Source organism: Myotis davidii, unplaced genomic scaffold (assembly GCF_000327345.1).
Source record: "Myotis davidii unplaced genomic scaffold, ASM32734v1 scaffold962, whole genome shotgun sequence".
NCBI classification, from domain to species: domain Eukaryota; kingdom Metazoa; phylum Chordata; class Mammalia; order Chiroptera; family Vespertilionidae; genus Myotis; species Myotis davidii.
The window spans coordinates 4500772-4511873 of NW_006295559.1; the positions used below are offsets into that span (position 1 = coordinate 4500772).

The window sequence follows — 11102 nt, forward strand, 5'->3', positions numbered from 1 at the left end:
AGCAGCAAATAGTACATTCCTATCAGTAATTACTTTAAATGTAAATGGACTAAATTCTTTAATAAAAAGACATAGAGTGTGTGAGTGAATTAAAAAAAAACCCGACAGATCTATATGCTGCCTACAAGAAACTCACTTCACATGTAAGAACACACAGACTGAAAGTGAAGAGATGGAAAAAGATATTCCGTGCAAATGGAAACCAAAAAAAAGCTGGGGTAGCTATATTTTATATTAGACAAAATATACTTTAAAATAGACTGTTAATAAAGACAAAAAAGAAGCCCTAGTTGGTTTGGCTCAGTGGATAGAACATCGGCCTGCAGACCGAAGGGTCCTGGGTTCAATTCCCGTCAAGGGCATGTACCAAGGTTGCAGGTTCCTCCCCAGCCCAAGCCCTGGTCAGGGCACATGCTGGAGGCAACCAGTCAATGTGTTTCTCTCACATCCATGTTTCTCTCTGTCTTTCCCTCTCTAAAAATCAATTGAAAAATATCCTCAATTGAGGATTAAAAAAAAAAGAAGACAAAGACATTACATAATGTTAAAGGGGTCAGTCCAACAACAGGATATATCATTTGTAAATATTTATGCATCCAACATAGGAGAACCTAAATATATGAAGCAAATATTAACAACCTAATGGGAGAAATAGACAGCAGTACAATAATAGTAAGGAACTTCAGTACCCCACTTAGATCAATGGATAGATCATCCAGACAGAAAATCAATAAGGAAACATGACTTTATTTTTTTAAAATATATTTTATTGATTTTTTACAGAGAGGAAAGGAGAGAGATAGAGATAGAGAGGTAGAAACATCGATGAGAGAGAAACATCGATCAGCTGCCTCCTGCACATCCCCCACTGGGGAAGTGCGCGCAACCCAGGTACATGCCCTTGACCGGAATCAAACCTGGGACCTTTCAGTCCACAGGCCGACGCTCTATCCACTGAGCCAAACCGGTTTCGGCAGGAAACATGACTTTAAATGACATGTTAGACCAGATGGACTTAACAGATAGATATAGAATGTTTAATCCAAAAGCATCAAAATACACATTTCTTTCTGAGTGCATAGGGACATTCTCTAGGAAAGATCATATCAGGTCACAAAACAAGTCTTCATAAATTTAAGAAGATTGAAGTCATACTAAACATCTTCTCCAACCACAATGCTATGAAACTACAAATCAATTACAAGAAGAAAACTAGAAAATTGACAAATTTGTGGAGACTAAACAACATGCTACTGAACAACTAATGAACAAGAAATCAGAAGAGAAATTAAAATACCTTAAGACAAGTGAAGATGAAAACACAACATTCCAAAACTTATGGGATGCAGAAAAAGTAGTTCAGAGGGAAGTTCACAGCAATAAATGCATACCTCAGGAAAAAAGAAAAAGCTTGGAACTAGAAAAAGAAGGACAAAGCCCAAAGTTAGTACATTACCCTGAGCCAAAGTTTTGCTTTCCATGGTTTTAGTTACCCATGTTCAGCTGTGATCTGAAAGTATTGAATAGAAAATTTCAGAAATAAACAATTTACGTTTTAAATGGTGCACCATCTAAGTAATGTGGTGAAATCGTGCACTGTCCGGCTATGAGCTCCATGGAATGTGAATCGTCTCCTTGTCCAGCATATCCACTCTGTATATGCTAACCACCCATTAGCCATTTGTACTAATAGGTGTAGCCAACATGGTTATCAGATCAGTTGTCATGTTATAGTGTTTGTGTTCAAGCAATTCTTATTTTACTTAAATATGGCCCCAAAGCCATTCCCGTAACTTTTATATTGTTATCATTGTTCTATATTGTTAATAGTTCCCAATTAGGGGTATTCCTGGAACAATATGTTTTAATTTTTACATAATTCCATGAGGATTATTCTTCCATTTCTTGCATCTGTGTCTTTGACATTATCCTTATTCTAGTAGAATTCCATACAGATTAGTTTCCAAGCTTTGATTTTCATTGATTGTGTGTCCATTTACTATTTGTCACTGATTGACAGTGTAGGCTGACTGCTTCTGCTGTAATGCCAAAAGGACCTAATCCACAGTCACCTATGTCCAAGCCACCAGTATAGAATGGTATTAGTCCTGGGAAAGGCTTTCGTGCATTGCTTTTTCTACACAGGTTCTTCTTAGACCTGGGAACTTGACCTTCTTTGGGTCTCCTTCATCTCCTCTCTTCTTTTAAGTGTACTTTTCTTTTAAACTCTGTTAATGGGAGAGGACCAAGAAAGTCATTTTAGGCCGTTTTGTAGGACAAGACGGAAAGGTTCACTATGGATTTTTTTTAGCTCTTTTTTGGGTAAATCACTAGACCAAAGACAAGCCTTATTTACCATTGTGGAAATTGTGGTTATAATGGGACTTTTAGATTCTAGAGCAAACAAAACACTGAGAATATAGTTTGAGACAATTATTTCTTTCAACTGAATGTTTGTTGTCTTTTCTTTTTCTAGGATTTTCACTGGCTGACGCGTTCTAATATGTAAATAAAGATGCCATAAGTGGTCTTCAGGATTTTTGTCTTTCCTGTAAGATAGAATTTTTTCCCCACAGAAAAATAACTATAATGTTAAAATTGCTGTACAAAAAATAAAAATATTTCTAAATGATATTATATAATAAAGTAATTGATTAAAAACAGAAAAAGTTACCAGTATTCAACCACAGGAATAACCATTTACAGATGAAAGAAGGAAAAGGGTTTTATTAAATAATAGCAATGTAACTGCCTAACCACTGAATTAACACAGTATTCTTTTTAAAAAAATATATTTTATTGATTTTTACAGAGAGGAAGGGAGAGGGACAGACAGAAACATCGATGAGAGAGAAACATCGATCAGCTGCCTCCTGCACACTCCCTACTGGGGATGTGCCCGCAACCAAGGTACATGCCCTTGAAGGGAATCGAACATGGGACCCTTCAGTCCCCAGGCCAACGCTCATCCACTGAGCCAAACCGGTTAGGGCAGTGGTCGGCAAACTGCGGCTCGCGAGCCACATGCAGCTCTTTGGCCCCTTGAGTGTGGCTCTTCCACAAAATATCACGTGCGGGCACGCATGTATGGTGCGATTGAAATTTCGTGGCCCATGCGCAGAAGTCGGTATTTTGTGGAAGAGGCACACTCAAGGGGCCAAAGAGCCACATGTGGCTCGCGAGCCACAGTTTGCCGACCTCTGGGTTAGGGCAACACAGTATTCTTTTAATAAATGTATTCTTTAAGTCATTTATCTTTTAAACATTTTTAAAGAAAAAAGCTTGGAGTACATAGGCTATTTCTTCTTCATTGTTTACTTGTTGACCACTTTGTACTTTAGTCTCCCCATGATTTAATGGAACTTATTCCATACTTTTTGAGTTGGGATTTTGTTTTGTTTTCTTTTTTGGGGGAAATAATTTATTGAGCCAGAGAAGTCACACCACACCAAAACTAATAATTTCAGGGTATATTTGGATTAGCAACTTTTGTTTATGTGTACCACATCAAGACTAGCAGAGTCAACAACCTTAATATAAAAGAACTCCTATAAATAAGAAAAATATTAATGCACTAGAAAAAAAATGGGTGAAGGGCATGAATGTATAATCAACACAAAAAATACAAATGGTCAATAAAAGTATTATTATGAATAAATATGAATATGTTAGACTGGAAAACCTTATTTTTGCCTATCCACTTGGCAAAGCACTTTAAAAAAAAAAATCCGAACCTGAGAATATGTTTTATTTATTTTATTTTATTTATTTATTTTTGTGAAACCCAAATTTATTTCTATTTAAAAATGCTCAAGAGATTTTAAAAAGGCCCAAAAGCCCAAAGGCGTCCAGGATAATTTCAAAATCACCCTGACTTGGCATACTTCCGTTTCTCCTTTTGTGAGGCATCGATTTGATCCTTGTTAATGAGACACCTCGGCAATTCTAATTGGATTGTGGTGACATCTTGTGACTCCCAGTATCTGTCATAAATGGCCATCAGGTTATGAACAATGAAAAACGTAAGACCAGAAATAATCACGAGACGTCTGCAGATTTTACTTGAATATCCTTTCTGAATTATTCTTTGCGACCAAGCCCAGTGATCAATTTGAGTAGGGGAGATCATGATGAGTGTCACCTGCAAAGACTGGTATTAAATGCAGGTCTTTCAGAAAGAAACCAGCAAACGCCCTTCAAGATGAAACAGCAAAGCCAAAGACTGGTTAAATGCAGGTCTTTCAGAAAGAAACCAGCAAACGCCCTTCAAGATGAAACAGCAAAGCCTGTTTTATTGATTTTAGAGAGGAAGTGAGGGGGAGAGAGAGAGAGAGAAGCATCAATGTGAGAGAGAAACATCCATCAGTTGCCTGTCATACACACCCTGACCAGGGATTGACTCCATAACCTGGATATGTGCCCTGATTTGGAATTGAACCCATGACCTTTCAGTGTATGGGATGATGCTCCAACCAACTGAGCCACACTGGCTAGGGCAGTACAGCTCTATTTACATTATAATTCTTAGCGTGGATGAAGGTGAAGTGAAATGGGCACCGCTATGCTGTGGTAGAAGCTGAAATTGGTACAGTATTTCTACACAGTAGTTCTAGAAGTGCCTGTTTTGGAATTTTAAAAATGTTCAGACCCCATAACTTTGATCCAGTAAGCTTATCTAGGGAATGTATCCTAAGGAAATAATAAAATATTTGGTCAAATAGTCTATATATATATATATATATATATATATAGAGAGAGAGAGAGAGAGAGAGAGCCATTCAGCATAATTTTATTTAGGAACAGCCCCAGTGTTTAATAATAAGATATTGGTTGCTGTACATGCATTATGATCTGTTTACATTATAAAATAAAACTGTGTTAAAGAAATTTACTAATGGAAAAACAATCAGAGGATATTATTATGTGAAAAAGGCAAGCTACAAAATTGATGGGTTCAAGTAAGATGCACACCTGTACTTGTGCACACATATACACAGAGAGAAAAGATAGGCACAAAATAAACCTAAATTTTACAATAACTCAGTGATGGGATTATAGGCAATTTTTATTTCTTCATTTTTCCTTCTTTAATAAAAGTTGGAAATAAAAAAACTTTGTAATTTTTATTATCAGAACCAGACATTGCAGGCATACCTCGTTTTATTGTGCTTTGCTTTATTATGCTTCGCAGATACTGCATTTTAAGACCTTCTACCAGCAAAGAGATTACGACTCGCTGAAAGCTCACATGATGGTTAGTATTTTTAGCAATAAAAATATTTTTAAGTTGAGGTATGTACATTGGTTTTTTTTCTTAGACATAATGCTGTTGCACACTTACTAGACTACAATATAGTGTAAACATAACTTTTAAATGCACTGGGAAACAAAAAACTTGTGTGACTCACTTTATTGTGATAGTTGCTTTATTGTGGTGGTCTGGGGACTGAACCTGGAATGTCATATTCTTTTAAAATACAGGCATATCCTGTATTTTAAAACAATATGAGAAATGGAAAAGCATCATTTATTTCCAGGGGCATTCTTGTTTATTTTCTGCAATTTCATATGAATTGGAGTATAAGATTTTATATTAAAGTTCAGCTTGTTTGCACCGTACTTATCAGACTTTCCATTGGCTATTAGGGGCATAAGTGACCTCTACAAAGTGATGGAGTATAGCTTTGCGATGTGCACCTAGGACAGTGATGGCGAACCTATGACACGCGTGTCAGAGGTGACACGCCAACTCATTTTTTTGGTTGATTTTTCTTTGTTAAATGGCATTTAAATATATAAAATAAATATCAAAAATATACATCTTTGTTTTACTATGGTTGCAAACATCAAAAAATTTCTATATATGACACGACACCAAAATTAAGTTAGGGTTTTTCAAAATGTTGACACACCGAGCTCAAAAGGTTCATCACTGCCCTAGGAGATACTTGCAGGGATCTGTGGTTTAACTGACAACCCTGAAATCGGGCCCAGTAGGCAGAGACTCTTAATGTACTTCCAAGATACGCACCAGAGAGCCTGAGCTGCATCAGAGCATAGAGAATATCCAAAGGACCGTTGAGAATGGGAAGCTCATGTAACCTCATCAATATCTTCCTCTGCCCATGGTCATTTGCCTCTGGCAGCTGAGTGCAATATAAGATTTTGCTGTAAGGTAGCGGGAGGGCTTGATGAGTATTAGTAAATTGAACTATATGAATCTAAATACTAAATATAATTTGGGGAAAATGCTCTTGCCCTAGCCATATTATCTCAAGAGAAAAAAATATGTTGGCAGGTTATACTGTCCAGCAGAGGTCAGCCTGGGCATATCAAGACCAAATTAGTTCAGTAGCACTTTGATGACAAGTCTATTGAATGCTTATTGGGTAACAATGATCTCAAAATTAGTCTCCTTATAGGAATTTTTCTTTAGAAGAATAAGATATTGAATAAGCCCCTCTAAAATGAATCTGTTGGTTGATAGTCAAAACTCACTTTGATAAAACATTTTACACCCCCTATTATAATAATAAATACTTTTATGTGATTCTAGTATGTTGATACTCAAGTGCCTCTTAAAAACTGAACTTTGAAAGATTATGGCTATTTTCTTGATTTAGGAAAACTAAGAGATCTCGGGTGGGAAGGGTTAGTTTCTCTACTAATATTCTTTATAAAATCTTTCATATTTCATGGGGTTGTTTGGGGACTCAAAAAGCTATCCAGAAGCTCCTAGCCTAATGCCTGGCCCATGGAAGGCACTCAGTAAATGCCACTGTGTTTTAGGAAGATGTGACCTTAGAGAAGAAGAGAGTACTGGCTGGAATTACATCCTGTTTAGCAGTGTGGTTTCACTTTTCAAGTGGGTCTTACTTCTCCAAGAAGATTAGTCATTTCCTGGAAAACAGGCTCTGTTTTCACTTCCTAATAGAGCCACCTGGTCTGCAGGGGTTCACTAAATAGTTGAATGAGAATTCATGATGGTTGGAAGTAGGGGATATTTTCTATGGTTATTTCACACGTGTACCTTATGTGAAGTAAGGATATTTTCCTTACGAAAAAATGTTTCAAATCTGTTACAGAGAAATAATAGGAATATTGAACACTGAAAGAAAGTGAAAATAAGATTAAAACCAAAAATATTTCTGTTTCTTTACTATTTTCCAGACACTTAGGTAGGCAGTGGAGTAGTACTAGTAAATAAATGCAAATTTGGAATGACTAGGATAGAATTTGATGACTATATTAGGAAAATTGGATACCAGTTAAAGTCCAGATGAGAATTATGACTGAGGAACCCTGATAAAAATGCTGACTGTGGAGAATGAAATGTAGACAGATGGTCTGAATCATTTAGTGCTTTCTGGTTGCATTTACTACTAATCTGAAAAATGGACTAATGTGGATAATGAAAATTGAAGATCCTATGAATTCCTCCTGTAGATAAGGTACAGATAAAAGAACACCTTGCAAAAAAAAAAAAAAAAAAAAAAAAGGAGACATAGAATACTTTTTTTAATACTTTAAGCACTAAAACAAAATTTAAAAAAAAAGAGAGAGTACACCTTGGATTCAATCTGACAGGCAGGACTACCCACACCTCTGGTTTTCACTAGATTGTCTTGGACATCCCCTCCCCTCCAAAGCCTTTTCTTCCAGGAAAGGGGCTAGCTGGTCAATGAATGCAGATTGTCTGGTTATCCCTCCTCCAATTAGGGAGCAGAGAAAGATACATCTAGAAACCCTGGCTCTTCAGTTCCAAAGATTGACAGGAACACATGAAATTTTGACTCAGACCTGCAAAGGGATGCCATCATCCATGCTTTCTTCCCTTCTGTCCAGCTCTGCGATAACTTTGTCTACAGCCACGTGGTTCTTTCCAAGGCTCATTCCCTGGTCCCAGCATGCTCCTGGGAAATTGCCTCATCACTCCACTGGTCAAGGTGGGCTCAGGAAATCAGTGCTGGTTTCACCTTAGCTGAGCTTTGCTCGCACTGTTTTCACTGCAATGCTCTGCGCACTCCCACCCATTTTTTACGATGTGGAATCAGCCATATCTTTCAAGGTCCAGCTCAACGGTCACCTCTTCTACTAAGCTGTCCTCTCTCCCCGTGTGTGCCTCTATCACTACGCAAAATGTTTGTGGTGGATTGAATTCTCATCTCCCTCCCCAACTCAACTCAGTGCCTGTTACCCAGATGTCACCCACCCTTCATCTCCAAGGGCCTGTGTCCTCTTGCTCCTGTTTGGCAAGCTCCTCTGAGTTTGTCCCCAAAGAATCCACTTCCGCATAGCATATGACAGCATAAACATCACAGACATTTTCTTGCAGGGCAGGTGACTCAGTATGGGGTTATACAGCCATACATCCTGAGAAATGCCTTGTTGGATGATTTCATTGTGTGAACATCATAGAGTGCACTTACACAAACCAAGATGATATAGTCCAATGGTCGGCAAACTGCGGCTCACCAGCCACATGCGGCTCTTTGGCTCCTTGAGTGTGGCTCCTCCACAAAATACCGACTTCTGCACATGGACCACGAAGTTTCAATCGCACTGTACATGCACACCCGCACGTGGTATTTTGTGGAAGAGCCACACTTGAGGGGCCAAAGAGCCGCAGTTTGCCGACCACTGGTATAGTCAACTAATAAGGTTTCATTTACACCAGCATCAGCACTAACATGTGAGTGATTGTAGTGTAAACCCTGTGGGCTTTTGTTTTTTGTAATGCAAGTGACCGACTTATGCTTTGATTGCTGAGGCCTCCATTTCAAAGAGACATCTGCTTCAAAGAAGGTATATAAACACATTGACCACCACACACTAGAGCCAGGCCACCTCCCCATACTGAGGCTTCTTTGTTTTAGAGATCTTGGTTGATTTTGTTCTTTGTTTTAAATTCACTAATAAAAAGTGATCCTGTGAAACCCTAGGCCACCACTCTTCCCCAATAAAAACAGCACCTCAGGCCCTGCATGTACTCTCTCTCTACCCTGTGACTTGCCTTGTAGCTCCAGGGCCTATGGGTAATAAACTATTTTCTTCAAATTTTCCAAATGGTCATTGCTGAAGGGTGTCTTGCAATCGTAATAAGAACCATATAGGGTCGGTCCAGTTGTAACTTTGGTCAATGGGAAGCTCATTGGGGTCCAGGTGAGTGTCCCTCTGGGCCTCCAGGCATTTCTAGCAGATAGCATTATTATCCATAAGACTTAAGACCAGCACAAAACAGTAACACAGTGCACTATGAACTTAGCATGGCTGTAGCATCACTAGGCAATAGAAATTTTCAGTTGCATTATAATCTTATTAGAGGCTTGGTGCATGGATTCACGCACCGGTAGGGTCCCCTCAGCCTGGCCTGCGCCCTCTTGCGATCTGGGACCCCTCGGGGGATGTGGTAATGCATGAGGTGACAGGCGGCTGGGGAGGAGCCTGAGCCTGGGCCAGGCACCACACTGTTTCCGCTCATCCCATCCCAGCCCCCTGCTGCGCCTGTCACTACTGCTGCTTGGTAGCACTGCTGTGGAGGTGGGAGAGGCTTGCGCCGCTGCCCTTGCCAGCTGTGAGCCCAGCATCTAGCACCCATCAGTCAGCTGAGCAGCACTCCTGCTGTGAGAGCACACTGACCACCAGGGGACAGCTCCCGAATTGAATGTCTGACCCCTGCTGGCCACTGCACATCATAGCAACCAGTCGTTTGCTCGTATGGTTTCTTAGGCTTTTATATATATAGACTAGAGGCCCAGTGCACAAAAATTTGTGCACTCGGGGGCGTCCCCCAGCCCGGCCTGTGTCCTCTTGCAGTCTGGGACCCCTCGGAGGATGACCACCTGCTGGCTTAGGCCCGCTCCCTAGGGGATTGGGCCTACGCTGGCAGTCAGACATCCCTCTGGCAGCCTGGGAGCCCTCAGAGGATGTCCACTTGCCAGCGGGGAGCAGGCCTAAACTGCAGTTGGACATCCTTCATCTGAGGAGGGAGGAGAGGCTCCCACCACCACCGCTGTACTGACAGCCGTCAGCCTGGCTTATGGCTGAGCAGAGCTCCCTGTGTGGGAGCACACTGACCACCAGGGGGCAGCTCCTGCATTGAACATCTGCCCCCTGGTGGTCAGTGTGTGTCATAGTGACCAATCATTCCCAGTCGTTCTGCTGTTAGAGTCAATTTGCATATTACCCTTTTATTATATAGGAGTGCCTGGCTAGCCTGGGTGAGGGGCTGATGGCTGTTTGCAGGCTGGCCACAGCCCCTTCAGTGTGGGGGGTTCCCCACTGGGGTGCCTGGCCATCCTGGGTGAGGGGCTGAGGGCCATTTGCTGGCTGGTTACAGCCCCTTCAGGGTGGGAGGTCCTGCTGGGGTGCCTGGCCAGTCTGGGTGAGGGGCTGAGGGCTGTTTTCAGGCTGGCTAAGCCCTCCAGCGGGGACCCTCACCCCATGAGGGTATGGCCAGCCTGGGTGAGGGTATGATGGCTGTTTGCAGGCTGGCCACAACCCCCAGCCACCCAAGCTCCTAGTGGAGGCTGGCTGGAAGCAGGTATCTGGGATTTATTTGTCTTCTATAATTGAAACTTTGTTGCCTTTAGTGGAGGCCACAGCTGGCTCAGGGCTGACAGGAAGCTTGGCTTCCTCCATCGCCCGGGCAACCAAGCCTCCTGCTTGCTCCAGCTCTGTGGCTGCCAGCCACCATCTTGGTTGGGTTAATTTGCATATAGTCACTCTGGCTGGTTAGCGTGGCTTAGGGCGTAGTGAAGGTACAGTCAATTAGCATCTTTGTCTTTTATTAGTGTAGATGAGACTACCGAAAGGTCCTTATGTGGTGCATACTAGCTCAAAAGCTGCAGCAAACAACTTCAAACAAGGATGTAGGGTGGATGGATGAGCCAACAAGCATCAGAAGCCTGTCCTAGACACAGCTGATTCTCACAGCCACTTGGCCTGTGCCAAATCCCCCCTGGTATTAGCTACAACACCAGGCTTAACTAAAAGACTGCTCACAAAGACCACTAGGGGGTGCACCAAGAAAGCATACCAAAATGCGGAGACAAAGAAACAGGACAAAATTGTCAATGGAAGATATAGAGTTCAGAACCACA

General features: G+C 41.1%; 1 protein-coding gene across 2 annotated transcripts in view; it reads left to right on the forward strand.

Moving 5' to 3' along the window:
- Positions 1–11102, forward strand: part of HACL1 (2-hydroxyacyl-CoA lyase 1) — a 44244-nt gene that overhangs the window by 30313 nt on the left and 2829 nt on the right. The window contains exon 17 of one of the 2 annotated variants that reach the window (XM_015568105.1): positions 5192–5254. In XM_015568105.1, coding sequence (XP_015423591.1) covers positions 5192–5254 — 63 coding nt within the window. Of the gene's footprint in view, positions 1–2476; positions 2633–5191; positions 5255–11102 lie in introns of those variants that run through there. The other variant, XM_006770185.2, reaches the window with a different exon arrangement.